This window comes from Penicillium malachiteum (genome assembly GCF_028827825.1).
Source record: "Penicillium malachiteum strain IBT 17515 chromosome Unknown utg000005l:1.0-9002435.0:1.0-325561.0, whole genome shotgun sequence".
Classification (NCBI taxonomy): Eukaryota; Fungi; Ascomycota; class Eurotiomycetes; order Eurotiales; family Aspergillaceae; genus Penicillium; species Penicillium malachiteum.
The window spans coordinates 290,562-308,545 of NW_026643098.1; the positions used below are offsets into that span (position 1 = coordinate 290,562).

General features: G+C 48.1%; 7 protein-coding genes across 7 annotated transcripts; 3 read left to right on the top strand and 4 right to left on the bottom strand.

Annotated features, from left to right (window-relative positions):
* Window positions 1–743: 743 nt before the first annotated feature.
* N7483_010011 (uncharacterized protein) lies at window positions 744–2,765 on the bottom strand (the record flags this gene model as incomplete). The annotated part of the gene is made up of 2 exons (XM_057093438.1): window positions 744–2,581; window positions 2,630–2,765. 2 exons carry the CDS (start codon window positions 2,763–2,765, stop codon window positions 744–746), a joined length of 1,974 nt encoding a protein of 657 aa, XP_056942734.1.
* Window positions 2,766–3,643: 878 nt separating this feature from the next.
* N7483_010012 (DNA topoisomerase 1) lies at window positions 3,644–6,710 on the bottom strand (the record flags this gene model as incomplete). The annotated part of the gene is made up of 6 exons (XM_057093439.1): window positions 3,644–3,778; window positions 3,833–4,282; window positions 4,346–4,585; window positions 4,639–6,156; window positions 6,240–6,445; window positions 6,656–6,710. 6 exons carry the CDS (start codon window positions 6,708–6,710, stop codon window positions 3,644–3,646), a joined length of 2,604 nt encoding a protein of 867 aa, XP_056942735.1.
* Window positions 6,711–7,387: 677 nt separating this feature from the next.
* N7483_010013 (F1F0 ATP synthase subunit gamma) lies at window positions 7,388–8,627 on the top strand (the record flags this gene model as incomplete). Its single annotated transcript, XM_057093440.1, has 5 exons — window positions 7,388–7,443; window positions 7,616–8,190; window positions 8,257–8,369; window positions 8,423–8,478; window positions 8,534–8,627. The coding sequence occupies 5 exons, from the start codon at window positions 7,388–7,390 to the stop codon at window positions 8,625–8,627; spliced, it is 894 nt and encodes a 297-aa protein (XP_056942736.1).
* A 730-nt stretch (window positions 8,628–9,357) lies between these two features.
* On the top strand, window positions 9,358–10,734 carry N7483_010014 (uncharacterized protein; the record flags this gene model as incomplete). The annotated part of the gene is made up of 2 exons (XM_057093441.1): window positions 9,358–9,516; window positions 9,619–10,734. 2 exons carry the CDS (start codon window positions 9,358–9,360, stop codon window positions 10,732–10,734), a joined length of 1,275 nt encoding a protein of 424 aa, XP_056942737.1.
* A 674-nt stretch (window positions 10,735–11,408) lies between these two features.
* N7483_010015 (F-box protein) lies at window positions 11,409–12,953 on the bottom strand (the record flags this gene model as incomplete). The annotated part of the gene is made up of 1 exon (XM_057093442.1): window positions 11,409–12,953. The coding sequence occupies one exon, from the start codon at window positions 12,951–12,953 to the stop codon at window positions 11,409–11,411; it is 1,545 nt and encodes a 514-aa protein (XP_056942738.1).
* Window positions 12,954–13,165: 212 nt separating this feature from the next.
* Window positions 13,166–14,598, top strand: N7483_010016 (putative disulfide isomerase; the record flags this gene model as incomplete). The annotated part of the gene is made up of 2 exons (XM_057093443.1): window positions 13,166–13,318; window positions 13,381–14,598. The coding sequence occupies 2 exons, from the start codon at window positions 13,166–13,168 to the stop codon at window positions 14,596–14,598; spliced, it is 1,371 nt and encodes a 456-aa protein (XP_056942739.1).
* An 874-nt stretch (window positions 14,599–15,472) lies between these two features.
* N7483_010017 (uncharacterized protein) lies at window positions 15,473–17,947 on the bottom strand (the record flags this gene model as incomplete). The annotated part of the gene is made up of 4 exons (XM_057093444.1): window positions 15,473–17,076; window positions 17,132–17,312; window positions 17,373–17,740; window positions 17,800–17,947. 4 exons carry the CDS (start codon window positions 17,945–17,947, stop codon window positions 15,473–15,475), a joined length of 2,301 nt encoding a protein of 766 aa, XP_056942740.1.
* Window positions 17,948–17,984: the final 37 nt, after the last annotated feature.

Below are 17,984 nucleotides of genomic sequence, written 5' to 3' on the forward strand. Positions count from 1 at the left end.
ATTTATAACACGGAGTGTTTCATCTTCAAATGTTGACTCCACGAGGTCAGGATTTCTTAACGACCTCGGAGCTGTAAGCGAAGAGCCGCAGGAATGCCAAGGTAAACCCCTGTTTTATGACATGTCATTGCCTTTTGATGACGAGATAGCAAGTATCAGGAGCTCCGAGTATGTTCCGTGCATGCGGAGGTGTTGACCCTTCTGAGGTCAGGTAACTCAGGTTGCTGTTGATAACCCAATCGTATAGAAGCGTATAGCTTGGGGGACCTTGGAGCCTTGAGGGACCAATCCACATTTGCATCATGATACATGTGTGCATATGTGGGCATTGCCAGTGGCTCCCATAGCTACCTAACCAACAGCTGACGATAAGCATCACTCATATCATGTGAGCCAGTGTGTTTACATTGGCTAATGGGATTGAAAACTTGCGCAGGACTTTGATGGCCTCTATAGAGACTTATCGACGCTGCTAAGACACATGCATCAGCTTGAAGCTCCATGCTGGTAGTTAGTTAGTTTTCATCCACTCAAATGTTGTACCAAAGGACGATATTCTAGGTTTCAATGCTCTCGTGCGAATATCATCAGTTCACTCTTCAGGGCACATGTACTTTGGGGCCTAGCGGCTTCATAACTTCATAGAATTAAACGACTATTGAACACTAATGATATTGCGAGTAAAAATTTTAAGAAGTCAGCTCGGGGATTTTCTGATGTAATTGAATCTTCACCACCATTTATCACATTCTCACATCGCTCGTCAGTGCAGCGAGATTGTCATCGTTATCATTTTCATTAGCCTCGTGATTGTTTTCAGTGCTGCTGTTGTTATCATCCTCATTCTCATTCTCATCCTCATCCTCATTGTCATTGTCATTTTGGTCAACTTCATCACGCCAGAGGACAGGAGCCATCTCGTTTTCATCGTTTTCATCCTGATCACGGCTAAAAACATACGACCTGCTATCAGACCCCTCATCATCACTAGCCTCGATATTGTCAGAGCCTTCATCTTCGAGTGGAATTTCCAGTACAGGCTGAAACTGGATAGTTACATCCGCCATAAGTGCTTTTCGATTGCTGCCAATGAGGGGCATCCACGTCCATTCTTGGATTGAGCGTTCATCGTTGGTGTTCAAATAACACGCCAGCGGTAGGATCTCACCTGTCTGCGTATCCTCGAAGTCGAAGGATAAAATGCGTATTCTTTCGCGTCGTCGGCCAGTGTAAGCATCCTGCAGGCGCACAAAAGGCCCACCCACGATGGTCATCAGGTCATCAAGCTTGTATCTGCGAAGACAAGGGGCTCGAGTCATTGGTGATGCCAGCAGAGAAGCCTTCCAAGTATCATAGTCGACAAAGTCCATGACGCGAGCATATAGCTCCACCGGAAAAACGCCAGTCGTACTTGCTGCTGCAGCTCTGTTTCCAGCGACTTCAAAGAAGTTGACCAATGCGATCAGGCCAGGAAATAGAGATCGTAGTTGTTCTGGTGTACCTCTCTCTCCTGCACGTACACGAAATTGCCGATAGCGATCGTGAACCTTCATGCCCGGCTTTGCTTCTGGTCGCTCGCGTGGGTGCGTGCACTGACTGTATTCTGGACGAAGAGGCCAGAGATTTATGGCATCGCTGACTTTGAGGAATGGTTTCTTGTCATTGCCGAGCAAGACCTCTGCAAAGGCAACATCAAAGAGTGAGATGACGACGACCTGAAAGTGCGTGCGCCCTTGGCCGATCCCCCACTTAGCTGCTTTCATGATAGCATCACCATCTACTACGAGGGTCAAGTTCACAACCACATTCCCCAGCCAATACATCGTTTCCACAGGAGATGCCCCTGCAGGCTCCCCGGGTCGATGACACGCGGAACTAAATATTAGCCAAGGGGCGCTTTCGCCAGCCCACTCTTCATCAAGCCAGCCGCCGTTTCTTGGTATGTGCCTATTCTTGCATTCCCAACGGTAGCATTTCAGAGGGTGACACTTCTGCTTGGGCAAACAGGAGAATTTGGACGCTCCTGATGCAATTGAGACGATGGCAAAGATCAACTCCCGGAATGGGAATGAATCAGGGGCCCATCTTCTGCCAAGCTGAATGAGCTCCAGCTCGTACTCGCTCAGAATACTAGCCAGAACTTGCGTGAGAAAGACCTTTCGGGGCTCGTTGATGCTGGTTCTTGGGTTTACCATGCGAAAGTCATATTCGAACTCCCACTTCGCTTCGGGAAGCTCCAGGGCTACCGAAGCTAAATGTTCCTCGGGACAAATATCTGGGGAAACGGTATGCTCGCCGTAATAGATGCTATTTTTGATGGCTTTCATCCATAGGTCATCACGCGGGATATTGTTGAGTTTCCAGTGGATAGAGTGGTTCATGGTAAGAACCTCCTGGTCGAGGTCAATGACGTAGATGTATTCAATGAAGATATTGTTCAGTCGTGGGATCTCGGTAGGGATTGACTCCAGATCCATAAACGCTTCTTTGTTAGGCTTCTCGCCATCGCGAATCTCATAGACGTCTTTGTCAAGCTGTTTCTCTAGCTGCTCATAGAAAGCTCGCATCTTCTCAAGCCATTCTGCTAACTGTAAGTATCACGCCAGGAACAAGATCATTTTGAACTTACTCTGATATTTCTCAGGGTCAGCAGGGATGCTTGCGACCACGTTCTTGCCAAGGCTTTCGTAGTAACTATCGAACTGGTGATAGCGAGCGTAATAACGTCCACGGTAGCGAACGATATCAAGACCCCGAGTACCCATGGTGAAAGGATCTGGTCAACTTGATTTTGGAGTTGAATTCGAAGACTGCGGAGTAGAGAGTAAATGGGGGGGGGGAAGTTGATGGAGTGATAAAAGGCGATGCGTTGATTAGCTTGTTTACTTCACAAGCGCCCAACTTGGTCACATGAACAACAGGCAACAACCTCCTCTCCAGGTGACAAAGTGGATTTATCAGAACAAGATCAAAGTATTCGATGACTATCGACAAACGAATACCTAGGTATCTGAGTGGACACCTCAGGATCGAGCTTCAACTTGAATTCCACGGATCCAGCAAGGTCCAAGAGCATGAAGTCCATTGAGTGTATTAGATCTCTTACAAGTGAATAGTTTCGATGATAATTATAATTTGTTTGAAATGTTGTGTTTTTTTTCTTCTAAACTAGTATAAGGAGACTATGGAAAACAAAGCGCAGTTTGAATAGAATACAATGCGATCTTCCTGTATGGTCTATGTATCAACAGTGTCAATACTAATTCCTTGGAATGACCAAAGCTCTGATGCAAATAAACAAATGTAAATGCATCTTTCTTGCTATGTTTTCCCCTCGTATAGAAAATTTGAATTCCGCCTGTATGAAGCTACTGGCTGAAGAAAGACCTGCCGTATTCCAACAGGGCCCTTCAAGTCAGCAAAGATATCCACAAGTGAGACGGTTGGTTTTTTTGTCTTGTTTGATCGTGGAAACCCATGTTCATAGAGGGAAAAAAAGACTGCCCACAGCTAAAAGGAAACAAAAAAAAATAGCAGAAAAAAAAAGATCATCTCCCCCTTAGAATTGCTGAAATTGGTTAGATCAAAAGGAACGATTTGGCGGGCACCTACGAGCCATCAACCATGGCTAGGGATTGAAAGATTAGAACTCCCAGTCCTCCTCCACAGACTTGATGGCCCACTCAAACTTCTCACGCAGCGCCTTGGAAAAGAATTTCTCAATGGGAACATTGAACTTCTTGCTGAAGACAACAGTGAGACGAGGATCAATGTAGTTCTAGAACTGAATGTTAGTGGTTGTGACAGTTGATCGAATGTAAAGGGAACTTACAATCTTCGACGTGCCGAGGGCGACCTCCTTGTTGTCTTCCTTATCCTGAGCCTGGACTGACATCGTCTCAACGCGCTGGTCAAGTTTCACGATCGCAGCTTCGATCTTCTCCACAGTTGGACCTCTGCCTTCAGCCTCCACCTTGCCAGACTTGTTCTCCTTGGCGAACTTCTTTTCCAGGTCTTTGACAACCTCAAGGCGTTCGTTGAGCTCGGAGGTCTTCATTTCCTTCTCTCCATCGGCAACACGCTTCTCATTGTCCTTTTCAAACTTCTTCTGGATCTTTTGAGTCTGTTCCTCCAACAGGAAGGCCTGGTGCTCTTTGACCCACTCGACAGTAATATCCTCATCTCGCTCGAAGAACGCAGCCCCCTTCTTCTTTTTCAAGGTGGGTTCAAGATCGAGCATCTGTTGCTTAAGTCGCCATTTCTGATATCGAAGTCCCTTGATCTATATGTTGAAAATAAGATGATTAGCTTTGTGCAGCCTTCAGACACCATCGATGAAACCTACCCGTTCACCCATCTTCTCCATTTGATTGGCATGGCCAGCAGTCACGGTCCGCTTATGATTACACAGAATAGCAACTCGGCGATTGGCATCGTTGTAGGCCTTGACCTTCTCCGGGATCGTGCCGGTGGCCTTCATCTCCTTAAGCAGGTTGCTCATAGTGAAAGAGGCATTGTAAGTACGGAAAACTTTAGCCGTGAGACCCTGCATGTAGTTCTGCAGATGTTTGTTGAGCGCCGAAGTCTAGTAATGTTAGTTGAGAATACGACAAAAAGGGGTGATAGGTGATGCCATACAGTCAGTCGGTCAAAGATCTCATCACCATTCTTCTTTGGCGCCTTCTTGAAGATCTTCAAGTTTTTGAAGACTTGAGGATCAACCTGGACTTCATCGTAGAAACGAATACTATCCTTACCCAGGAAGTCAAAGATAACCGTATTGGGAGGCTTCAAGCTGATGTTCTCATACTTGAGTGAGCAACAGCCAACAGTCTCAGCCTCATCTTCGCCCTTCTCGTTTCCAGCACGAAGTGCAAACTGATCAATGAGGTACACCGCAGTAGCCTTCTGGCGTTCCACCATCATATCGTGCTTCAAGGCCTTTTGATAGTCCTTGCGGATCTTGTCGATGTACTTTTTGAGCTCGCGGGCCTTTTCGAACTTCTTGTAATCGCTCTGGCCTTTGACATCAGAGTTGGCAGCTAACATGACATACTTGTAGTTGCCGTTGATGTTCTCCTGCCACATAGCAAGCCAAGTGCCCTCTTGATCATGCTTGACTTCCTTCCAGTTGTGGCCAGGGGGAGGGGGTGGAACAGTCGCCTCCTTTCCGATGTTGATGGTGATTTGCTCTGGCAGGACACGAGTCTTGACACGGCCTGTCTTAGGATGCTCGCCTCGGCCACGGAACAGAGAAGGAGGTTCAACTCGGAAGTTACCGACTTTCTGTTTGCGACCGTCCCACGTACAAAACTGATAAGCAGCTTCTTGCTCATCCTTCTCGGCCTTGTTTTTCTTTTTCTCCGCAGGAGAGAGATTCCTCTTCTCCTCACGCTGAGCATCGTAAAACTCGAAAATGGGTTTGAAATCACACTTGGTGAATTCCTTGATATCGACCTTGTTGCCCTGTGCATCCTTGGCACCGCCAGTCTTTTTGAGAATATCCTTAAAGTCTGTAAAGAAGTTCTTCTGGAAAACTGGGTTCTCAACGTTGTGGGCCGAATTGAGCATGCTTCCGAAAAAGCCAGCAACTTCTTCAGCATCTGGATGCAGGGTGACTGGGACTCCATTGTACTTCAACTTGACGTTCTTGGGCAGAGGCTCATAGGGCGGAGGAAACACAACGCCATTGTGTTCCAACGTGGTCCACTTATTGGTTCCATCCCCCTTTGTGGGATCCTCCCACCATTTGTACTCGTCTTCCTCCTCTTCTTTCTCGTCTGCATCTTCGCTCTCTGCCTTCACCTTCGCCTTGCCTTTCTTCGGGGTGGCTGACTCGGTCTTCACTCTCTTCAGAGCAGACTTGTCATCGGCAGGTTCCTTTTTCACGCCATTCGTCTGTTTTTTGGTGGTCACGGCAGGTTTGGACTCCTTCTTGGGAGGGGCCTTGCGAGCGGCGCGAGCGTCCTTGTTGGCCTTTTGCTCAATCTTCTTCTTCTGGGCAGAGAGCTTCTTCTCAATCGGCACATCGGAGTCAGACTCCTCTCCAATGGCGGTTTCCGAAGCCTTGGGAAGTTTCCTTCCATTCAAGGCCAAGGGAACGTCATCATCGGACTCGGGATCTTCATGCTTCACAGATGTTCGCCGGCGTTTACTCTGTCGAATGGTCAGTCGCTGAAACCAAGCGCGACAATAATGTCGCAACCCAGGTATGCTTCTCGGAATAGAATATGGCGTACCAAAGGCTTGTCTTCTTCCTCACTGCTTTCCGGCTCGACGTATGACTTCTTTCGGTCGGTGCTGATTCGAGACTTGCGCTTACTGGCGCCGCGCGCCGCATCCACATCCTTCATATCGACGTCGGCGTCTTGCACGGGGCCAAATCGAACCGAGACACCAGGATCAAGATCGCCGTTCGTTGCAGGGGACTTAATTTTCGGGGTGGCTAGTAGCGCGCAGATGATCAAATGTTAGTTGAATAGGCGCGGGATAGTATGTAGCAGGTAAGTGCGAGCGAGTGATGAGAATAGTAAGGAGCTCGTCAAGGTGAAGAATAATGTGAAAATGTCCGATAATAAGGAGAGTAGCCCTTTATCGAGGAAATAAGGGCCGAGGAAGTAGTACACTAAAACCGAATTACCCGGGGCAAGCTTACCATTTGCGCGGCCATTCGCGCGTGCCAGAGGCACGTCGTCCTCTGAAGAACTCATAGCAGATTGAAGCACAGGAAATGGAAATCGGGGGCGAGAATTAAAGGAACGAGGGATGAGTAAGGGTAGGGTGTCCTCGTGCGCTTAGTCGGGCTAAACGAACCGCTTGATACAACGAAGATGAGGTCAAAAGAATTCTGGCCAATGAACAGAAGGCAAACAAGTAATTAGAAATGGTGCATCAAAGATGCGGAACACGGGAGAGTTCCAATGGGATGAAAGATGTGGAGGAAATGAGATTGGGGGCAAAGGAAAAAGAGATCAAGGCTCTCTACGAGTGAAGGTAAGTTTGGGGGAATGGAGGGAATGGAATGGAAAACGAGTTACCTCATGCTGCCTGAGGCCTATAACCATGGAAACCTTGGAACCCGGGTCGACCGTGGCGCACCGGCGATCCGATTATGTAATGCATATACAATAGACCTCGGGAAGTACGGCCATTTTATTAAGGCATTAAGGCACTAAGGCATTAAATTGCGCCGGAAGCCGGAATCGCTCGCCGTAGATTCTTACCCATTGAGGTTTAGCGCGCATGGGACGGCCAGGAGTTCAACTTCGCACTTCCCGACCATCGCATCTACCCAGCAACCAGCGAGGTCTTGCATTCTCTTGCTCTCTCCCTCTCCTCTCCCCCGCTCTCGAACTTACTTGTTCGTTTTCACCCATACCTCCTCGCAATGTTCTCCCGTGCTGTCCGCCCGGCCCTCAGGGCTGGCAGTGCTGCTGCTACCCGGTAAGTCTTCTTCCGATGCCCGCTCAAGTGGTCCGGTCCTTTCACCTTGCCGAATTCGACATCACGAATATCACCCGCCCCCTTTCAGATCAGAAAACCTCAATCAATCCTCGAGCTCAATCGCCTCCACACGATCATCGCCTGGTTACCTATTGCTGACTTTCCCTAAAAGCACTGCCCCGCCCAATGCCGCTAACTTCGCGACTCTGCGTGAGATTGAGGGCCGTCTCAAGTCCATCAAGAACATTCAGAAGATCACCAGCACCATGAAGATTGTTGCCTCCACCCGTCTGACCCGCGCCCAGAGGGCCATGGACGAGTCCCGTGCGTATGGTCAGACCTCCAACACCGTTTTCGAGCAGGCCGAGACCAAGGCTTTGGACGGCAAGAAGACTCTGTATGTCGTTGCTAGCTCCGACAAGGGTCTTTGCGGTGGTATCCACTCCGGCCTGAGCAAGGCCACTCGCCGCATGCTGGCTGAGAACCCCGAGGCCGACATCGTTATCCTCGGTGAGAAGGCCAAGGCCCAGCTGTCGCGTTTCGCTCCCGAGAAGATCCAGCTCAGCTTCGCCAATGTCTGCAAGGACATCCCCACCTTTGCCGATGCCCAGGCTGTCGCCGATCAGATTGCCCTTCTGCCTACCGACTACGCCAGCATCAAGATCGTCTACAACAAGTTTCTCAACGCCCAGAGCTACGAGGCCACCGTCGTTGAGGCCTACTCTGAGGAGGCTATCACCCAGTCCGGTACGCGCCTATCATTTAACTCCAGGATATTCATGAATGTTTACTAATAGCATTTTTTAATATTAGCCAACATCTCTGCTTTCGAGATTGATGACGAGGCTCTGGCCGGTCTCCGTGAGTACGCTCTCGCCAACAACCTCTTCTGGGCCATGGCTGAGGGCCACGCCTGCGAGATCTCTGTATGACCATGCCAATCCCAAAATCATATCACCTATATACTAACGATTCCTAGGCCCGTCGTAACGCCATGGAGAACGCCTCCAAGAACGCTGGTGAGATGATCAACAAGTATGTGTTTATATGACTATCCTTCCATTCGTTCTCATTCTAACAACATTCACAGGTTCCAGATTCTGTACAACCGTCAGCGTCAAGCCGCCATCACCGGTGAGCTGGTTGAGATTATCACCGGTGCCACCGCCTCCGCCGATATGTAAAAGCCTTCTTAGAAGTCTTCTACGTGATCAAGTCGCCCTAGGCATATACTCTGTTGATATTTAGATCGACTCTCCGTTTTCTGTAAAATCAGTGTCAATCCATTCCGATTTCTTATGTGCCCCTGGTATACTTGGGCCTACCTTCTACGTACTTGTGTCTTCATCCAAGGTTCTATACTAGAGTAGCTTTTTCCGCTTGCGCCTTCCTTCCATCACATCTCTACACGAACTCCTTCGCCGGACATCACCTGGACATATCTGATGTAATGAATGGCCTGCCTTTCTCTTCAAATACCCTCTCACATTATCTCAGGAGATCAGTGATCTTTTCATCTACTGGTTATCTGACAGTTTCTCACTAAGGAACATAATCAGGTTTTACACGGACGATATTCACCCCTCGAGGACCTCCCTGCGATTTCTGCCGTTGAATCCTTGACCCTCGCCGCTTCCTTAACGACCTCGGGAGTAAATCTCGTTTTCCCAATCTCAGCTGCGTCAGTTGCGTTCAATCAACATTCAAATCTTTCCAACACCCTCTCAACTCTGGTGCTTCCATCCCTGAACCAAATATAATCCCATTAGTCAACTGGGTCTATAGCTCATTCCAAGGTTGACGTATCGTCTTTTCACTTCTGGAATCACGAAACCGTTAGTGCTACCCTATTACAAGTCTCATCTTCCCGACATACACCTTCATCGCAGAGTAGATTGGCTCTGAAACCTCAGGATGACGTCTGCTCACTCCGAGCTCAACTGTTACACGGTCTTGGATATCCCCGAAAAATCTACCGTGGACGAAATTAATGCCGCTTACAAAAGACTGGTATTGATCCATCATCCGGATAAGACTCGCGGAGACGAAGCCTCGATCTTGCTATTCCATCAGGTATGTGAACTTATCTCTTCTCTTCTTAATGAAAGTTTTCAAAGATTTTATGCCCTTGGTAACGTCATACATTCTTTATACTCACTCTTCGTGATATTTCAGATCCAGCAAGCAGTAGAGGTCCTCCGTGATCCTGAGAGTCGTTCTCGTCATGACGAAGCGCTACGTTCTCGTTCTCGCATCACAAACCGCAATGTGAGCACGGGCAATCGGCGTTACTTTCCCGCAGATGACCGGCGCAACTGGTCTCAAGATGAACGGCCTTGGTCAGCAACCCCTCGCAAGACCTGGAACTTTAACGATCCTTGGGAAAGATACCTTTACACATACGGTACTGGTGTGCATATGGATCCAAATTCAGAGGTTTCACGCGCAGAGCGGGCTAGACATGCACATGATATCGAAGACTGGGAGAGAAGATATGCAGGGTTTGATCCTGACCTTGAAAGAATGATGAGGGATATTGAAAATCAAGGAACGGAAGCTGTGCAACGGCCAAAAGAGATGACGGAAAACAACAGCCCAACTGAGGAAGCGAAGAAAGCAAACGAATACATGAAAAGTAAAGAAGCGGGGGATCCACGGCAAACCAATGAAAAACTTGGAAAACAAAGCACAATCGGGCACAGGACTGATGGAATTAGGCCTGGTGTCATGATTGACCTAATGACTGATATGCCAAGTACGCCAATCCCGTTCTACCCCGGTGTGGTTGATGACTGTCTCATCGATCTCAGTGATTCGGAGCAACCCTCTGCTAATAGGGGCCACGCAATTTCAAAAGAACACGGTCACGTTGATACCAATTCCTCCTCTCACAACAATGAAACACCGACGCGTGAAGATGTGGTGAAGACTATTACGGAGAAGAACGCAGCTGAAATCCTTCAGCCCTTCGTACCTTTCTTCTCAGAGAAATTCAAGAAGTACAGCTCTCTGTACTCGGCTAGGGACATGCGGGAAGAAATGCAAGGCCTGATTCTTGAGACTTACAGCAGTTCACTTGAGACGATTGTTCAACATTCCCTTGCTAATACACAACCATCGAAAGCAACAGGTCGCCAGCCATGCTCTTCGCATTTTGGCGCGTGGGAAAGAACCTCCGGAGCTCTCCAGTGTCCAAAGTGTCAATTATGCATGCCTGTTTTTTCCCTGACCTGCCCAGGTTGTGGTAGGACGGCGTGTATCCGCTGCAAATTTTCCGGTGGTACATCTTGATTTCTCGTTTGTTGCCCAGTGTTTGTTATATTCTTCTTCTCCTTTGAACAGAATTTACATCTGCAAAGCCAAATCTGGTGTGACAAATACTCATGGATTCGTGCTTTGATCCATGACATTTGACCTCACCGTGGGTTCTCACTGACAATTCCTTGTTACTAGACTGCGGTGGCATCATCTCTCCCCAGTCTTTGGCAAAACAACCTTGGAAGCTAATACATATTTACTTGGCCTTCCCTGAAATCAGATATCCTTTAATATTCTTTACCAAAGTTTTTCAAGTCTACTATTACAGTCATGATGATGGCCTAACTCAACTTTGAACCTCTGATACTACCTATGTAGGTAAGTAGTAGTCTATGTACTAGCAGTGTGCAACCTTGGAACTTCTTGAAGTACTACGTCTTAGGACCTCGGGACTCAGGTATCCATATATAGTGTCCACCTAATATAATACTGCCTCGAGCTTATATTCAACATTGATTGAATACCTAGCTCTCAAGTACTACCAATAGTTTTGACAACTGATGTAGTATGTAGGACTCCAAACTCGGAGCAAACACGTACTCAAGTGCTGGCTACTAGTAGTATTCCAATTTGGAGAGTCTACGGAAGGGAACGTTGGAATGAATGTAAATCAACACTATCTTTTTTGTGGTACCACGATGGCTAGTTTAGTCAAAGCGATAAATGACCAACTGGTTGTTCCGGTTCTCGCCTATCACATAGTTTTCACCAGCGCTGATCTTTCCTGTCCCTGAGAAATCCAAGTTTTCTCGAGTGACTTGACTTTTAAACTTGGTTTGGATCGTGAGTTTTAATGGCAGGTCATTTTGGTCATCTTTGTCGGCATGTTCGAACCACTCGAGAACATTAAAATGTAGACAGAAGCTCACTCCGGAGTTATCATCTAACTGCTGTGCAATAAGACCATACCAGTCGTCAACAAAAAGAAGAGCAGGGCTGATGAATGATGCATCTATGTTGGAGTTGCTGCGATAAGGGGGTAGGATTAGATTGGTCACCTCCTGTCGGTGAGGGCCTTGTCCTTGAAGTGGGAAGGTGGTCCTGATCACGCGTGGAAGGCCAATCACATTGTCCATGCTCAGCCACGTATTCTGGCACTTTGTTATGATAATTGACTTGCCATCGTTAGTAATATGAAGTCCCTGCATACTTGGAGCCTCACGTTGCCGGAGGCCAATGTGGCTTAGACCTTCAAAATCAAACCTCGCAATCATTGACGGGAAGTTTTCTCTCTTTTCTCCCATTGCAAGTGCGGCCTCTCCAGCACCAATAGAAGGACGATATGAAGACCTTTTGGAGATATCCCAAACGGTCAGTAACTCGCGGGGTGTAGTGTCTGCCTGGTTCAAGCTGCGACTGGGTTGCCAGACGTAGACCACGTAGTAGTCCCTGTTATGTGCAGAGAAGAAACGATCATTTTCGCCAATTGGATGCCCAGTATTCACGATTTGCCACTCATTTCGGGGAACAATGCTCCAGTTTCCATCATATTTTCGGATTATGTCGTATGATGAAGCGAAATGGCCATGTACACGACCGCGGTGATCGGGCCTGTACAAAGTCGATTCTTGCGCCCATTCGATCACTAACAATTGCAGATGTAATCTAATTCGACGAACAACTTTGCCACCCATCACGAATGGGACTAAATACAGCTGATTTTTCTTCACATCCATCATCGAGACAAAATGATGTTGTTTATTAGGGTAAACAAGTAGCCCATCTTCGTGACTCCACATCGCTTCGGGAAAACCACGTTGGATCCTGTTGCTGAGATGACTGGCGTGAAAGGTCCATGGCGGCACCCGTAACCATGTATGTTGACCTGAATCTCCGATCTCATTGCACATGGGCAACTTTCGTACGGACAAAGGGTTTCCTTTTCGAAGACGATGATATCGAGCGGCAACTTTATCATGGAGACGGCGAGCATCGTGAAGGGTCAATTTCAACGCGCCAGCAAGTTGTAAGCTTTGCGCTTCATCGGTCCAAGGGAAATGTATCTTTAGCATCCGTGCTAGGAGAGGCGGGTCACCGAATGCGGCATTCCATAATAGCGACACGCGACGACAGCGGATGATATCTTCGGGAGTCAAATAGTCGAGAATCAACCAGAAAACATCTTGAGGCAAGAGAGTAAGGTCCGGACGACTTCGGGGGTTCAGAGGCTTCGTAAAATGGAGTAGAGTCATATCTTTTCTTAAAGAAGAAACAAACTTGGAGAAAGAGAGACCAAGCTTGGCTCTAAGGTTGGGGTGTCCCCGCATCCCGCACCGCCAAGAGTATCAGGACACCTTGCGTAATTTCTCTTTCTCACTTGTGTTTCTTCACTTTGAGTTGATGCTCTTCTGAGCTCGGAATTGGAATCGCCTGTTTTATCTGTATCAGTCATTGAACTTTCATCATGTTGCCTCAAAGCTCAACTTTTTTGCTTCTCACTTCGTTGCTAGCAGTGCTGCCTGTTAACGCGGATGGTATCTACACAAACAAGTCGCCGGTGCTCCAAGTGAATCAGAAAACGTATGGCTCGCTTATCGCAAACTCAAACCATACTTCAGTGAGCTTACTAAAATCAAATATATTCCAAATCCTGCATCATGCTAATTCTATATTTTCTAGATCGTCGAATTCTATGCTCCCTGGTGCGGCCACTGCAAGAACCTCAAACCTGCCTACGAAAAAGCTGCCCAGAATCTGAACGGATTGGCCAAGGTTGCCGCAGTCAATTGCGATGAAGACGAGAACAAACCCTTCTGTGGACAGATGGGAGTTCAAGGCTTTCCAACCTTGAAGATCGTGACTCCTTCGAAAAAAGCCGGACGCCCTCATGTTCAAGACTACCAGGGACCACGAACTGCAAAGGGTATCGTCGATGCTGTGGTGAACAATATTCCCAACCATGTGAAGAAAGCTACGGATAAGGACTTAGACAACTGGCTGGCACAGAACGAGGAACGACCGAAGGCTATCCTGTTCACTGAGAAGGGAACCACCAGTACGCTTATTCGCGCATTGGCGATCGACTTCTTGGATGCAATTGACATTGCGCAAGTGCGCAACAAGGAGTCTTCAGCTGTGGAGAAGTTCGGTATCGAGGAATTCCCCACGCTGGTCGTGATTCCTAGTGGTGACTCTGAGCACAAGGTGTACGATGGCGAGCTGAAGAAACAACCTATCCTGGAATTCCTTAGCGAATTCGCTGAACCAAACCCAGACGCCACTGGAAAAGCCGCACCGGCGACTAAGCCCAAGGCTAAGCCAAAGTCCAAGCCGGCCTCTAAGCCACCTTCTGATAATGATAATGGAGACAACGATACACCCACCGAAACACCTGAAACTAAACCCACTCCCCCTCCTGCGCCTCAAGTTCCTACCCTGGCTACTCCGGAAGCCCTTGGGTCTGCTTGCCTAGCAGTCAAGTCCAATACCTGTGTTCTGGCCCTTCTCCCTGCAACCAGTGACTCTGAATCAGAGCTTCCAGCACCAGCCACTGAAGCCTTGTCCAGTCTCGCTGAGATTGCGCACAAGCATGCTCTCCGTGGTGTGAAACTTTTCCCTGTCTATGCCATTCCTGACATCAACACCGCCTCAGAAAACCTGCGAAGCGTGTTGAGTCTGGAAGATAGCCAGACTGTGGAGATAATTGCCGTGAACGCCCGCCGTGGCTGGTGGCGCCGATTCAACGGAGAAGAGTTTGGTCTTACCTCCGTCGAGTCTTGGATTGATGCAATCCGGCTCGGTGAAGGCTCTAAGGAGAAACTACCTGATGGTCTGGTCGCTGAGGCTGAGCCCAAGACTGAGACTCCTACCGAGGAGGCCGAGCATGACGAGCTGTAAGTAAGGTGTTGTAATGGGCAAATCCTATGTCAGGGAAGCCTGTGTTTGTATTCTTGGCAACTATCACTTGCAAAATTACTACCTAGTATGTGGTCCATGTTTAGCTTGGTTCAACACTCGTAGAATATGGATTTGATGTTCTGTAGTAGTTTCAAGTTGATCATGATGTAGTATGATCATGACTATGGTAACATTTATAGAGCCCTGCAATTATGCGGGATGCATCAGTTGCAATCACTGGCATGACTCAAGTGCCCATCATGCTACGACTACTACTCATTGAGTATCAATCTCTTGAAGCCCAACGTATTACTTCAAGTTGAAAGTCCTGTCGGCTCTACATTCACTTACTATTGCTTTGGTAGTAGACTCAAGTACAGATAGATCAGTTCCACAGCCAGTATTATTCAAATTTTTGCATTCATAGATTTTGAGGGCATATGTGACAACACCCCAACGGGATAGAGTATCAAGGCAGAAAAAAAAAAACAAGGTCCTGCATCCATGTGAGATCAGGAAGAAAATTGAGTAACAGACAAAAGCGATATGAGCCAACCAGACTGGCCAAAATCAAACCCAAAAACTCGCTTGCCATAGAAGTAGAAACAAATCATTAACCCAATAAACCAGAAAAAAAAACATAAAACCCACTTATTGAGTTCATTTCCATAAGTTCAAAGACATTCGTGCGTGATTCAAAGAAAAAAAAGATATCAATCAAAATGATCAATATCGACATAGCTTCAAAACAGGGACAACAGGGACAGGGGCTCGTTTTATACAGGTCGTAGACATATCCATACTAGGCCATAGAAGTATCAAAAAACAAAAGAAATCATAAAGCAGATTAAAAAACCAAAAATTACAACGTTCATCACTCAAATTCCACACCATGTTGTTGCTGTCTGTCTTGTCGAGCTCTAGCACGCTCCGCACGTCGACGTCGACGATTATTAGCATAAGATCCACTAGCCTCGGTACCAGTATATGTTCCAGGAGACATCACACTTCCATATGGAACACTACCAGAGGCAGCAGGGTGGGGAATAGGAGGTGGAGGCGGCCTGTAGCTAACTTGAGAATCTTCAGGCATGGGCGAAGGAGCAGCACTACCCGACGGAGCCATAGATGGTCGACTAGCAGTCATAGCAGCAGCTTGTTCCCGTCTTGTCTGTAGCTCTTGTTCTCGCTCCAGCTCTTCAACACGACGCCATCGGTCTGCGTGTCGGTCTCCATCGTCACCTGATAGAGATCCTGCACTCCCAGCACGACGACGTGAGTTTCGTCGTTCTCGTCGGCGTGCTTCGCGACTTGCTGATGCTTCTTCGTCTGTGAGTCGTCGGAGCGTTATGTGTCGTCCGTCGTTGGCCATCTTCACCTTTACGGATACTGGTGGTGACACGACCTCGTCCTCGCGTTGTCGGCCGCGACTACCACTGCCACTGTTGCGACGACTACGACTACCGCTATTGCGGCGACGTGTGGAGGCAGATGCCGCTGCTGCCGCTGCGCCTGCAGCAGCTCCTGCAGCAAGTCCGGTACCATCATGAGAGAAAGGTAGCTCAGATCTTGAATCGGCTGAGAGTTCATGGTGGATTGGAGGCCTGGGAGGCAGAAGAGTGAGTTCCGATGGCTCTAGAGGAGGAATTGCACCCGAGGCTAAAGGCTCAGCGGAAAGTAGAGATCCACGAGATGGGTGGCGAGGTGGACGAGGGGCTAAATCGGTTGGTGTGAGATCACTTTCTGTGTAGGAGCTTGGTCTGCGTCGAGATGGATAAGGTCCTGCTCCTGGTGGTGGTGCGCCAGTGGTTGGTCGTCGCTTGCTGTTCATTCTCTGTAGATGCTCATCTTCTTCTTCCTGCTCACGGATTTCATCAAGTCGTCTCTGTTCCTCTTCTTCTTTCTTACGACGACCGCCGAAGATCCTTTTCAACCCTGCGAATGCACCTGCGCCTAGGATCGCATCTTTGATACCACGGGACGGACGTCTTTCTTGGTCTTCGGTAAGATAGGTGCTGTTGTAATAGTATGATGAGCCAGGACTCTGTGTTCTGCTGGGTGGTCTGCTTGGAGGTCGCTGGAGGGGTGTTACGTGAGAAGGTTCGGGCCTGCCGTCCTCTAGTCGGCTAAGAGAATCCTCAGTGAAGCTATCGTGACGCGAATGAGCAGGTGTGTATCTTCCTGCCTCACTATCGTCTTCACGCTCCTTTCGACGATCCCACCATTTCTTCGCAAGAAAGCCAGCACCAGCAAGGGCTCCGATTTCGAGAATCTTTTTACCCCAACCACCACTTTCTTTACGAGACGCTTCGTCGGAATACTTTTCCTCTGAAATAGATGTTCGGGATTCCTCATATCCCCCACTTGAGTGCCGGTCTCGCTCACGACGTCGAAAGATTGAGGCCATACCCGCTGCAAGACCACCTGCCGCAAGAGCTTGTCCCAACCCCCCCTCCTCCTCCTTGGTGGGGCTTGCCGCTGAGCTCAGAAGGTCCAAGCTGACTGTGACTGTACCGACTTCCTCCATGCTCACTTGGTGGATGATATCCTTCATCGTCATACAAGTAGGAGAGGATAAAATACGCCACAAAGTATGCGAAAACAGCGAGCGCAAAGAGAACGAAAAGTAACTTAGGAGAGCCGTATAATGTCAGGCCTAGCGGGATTTGCGCAATACCCAGTAGAACCAATGCACGACCCATCCACCGATGTATCTGCAGGGAAATAAATTAGCTTTTCACACAACCATGCATGATTTAGATGGTGCGACAAACCACAAGCTTCAGGGGAACGCGAGATCGAATCTTATTCCTCTCCACCTTATGTACGAAGTATCCCCACAGAACCTGAAAAATGACCATGACATAGATTGCCAGACCAATTCCATGGTGCGGGTTTGTCAAACTTCTCTTAGGTCCCACGGCGAACCATCCCAACACGAAGACGACCGTCGATAAGAGGAGTGTCATGACCTGAAACCATGCATGAAGCTTGAATGCCCAGAATGGGTTCCATCGAGAGTAATATCGGATTATGAGCGATGAGGTGGGTACCAGACCCAAGAAAACAATTGCCGCGATAATGCCGTGAGCGATAATCATTGATCTGTATCCAGTCATATCTTTGAACCGGTTTCCCATGCCTGTGATTGAACATTCGTTAGTACGTAATCGTGCATTAATCTGAACTAGTCGCACTCACCATTGTATTGCATTGTCTCGAAGTTCAGACCCATGAGATTGGGCAACAAGAAATCATCGCGCTCTGAATCCCATGTTCCATCTCCCACATGTAGCGTATCTGATGAATACGTACTACTCCCCGGGGCTGTCAGCCCGGAGACCGTCATTTTGAATTTGAATTTTCCTTTTTTTTCTTGTCGCGTG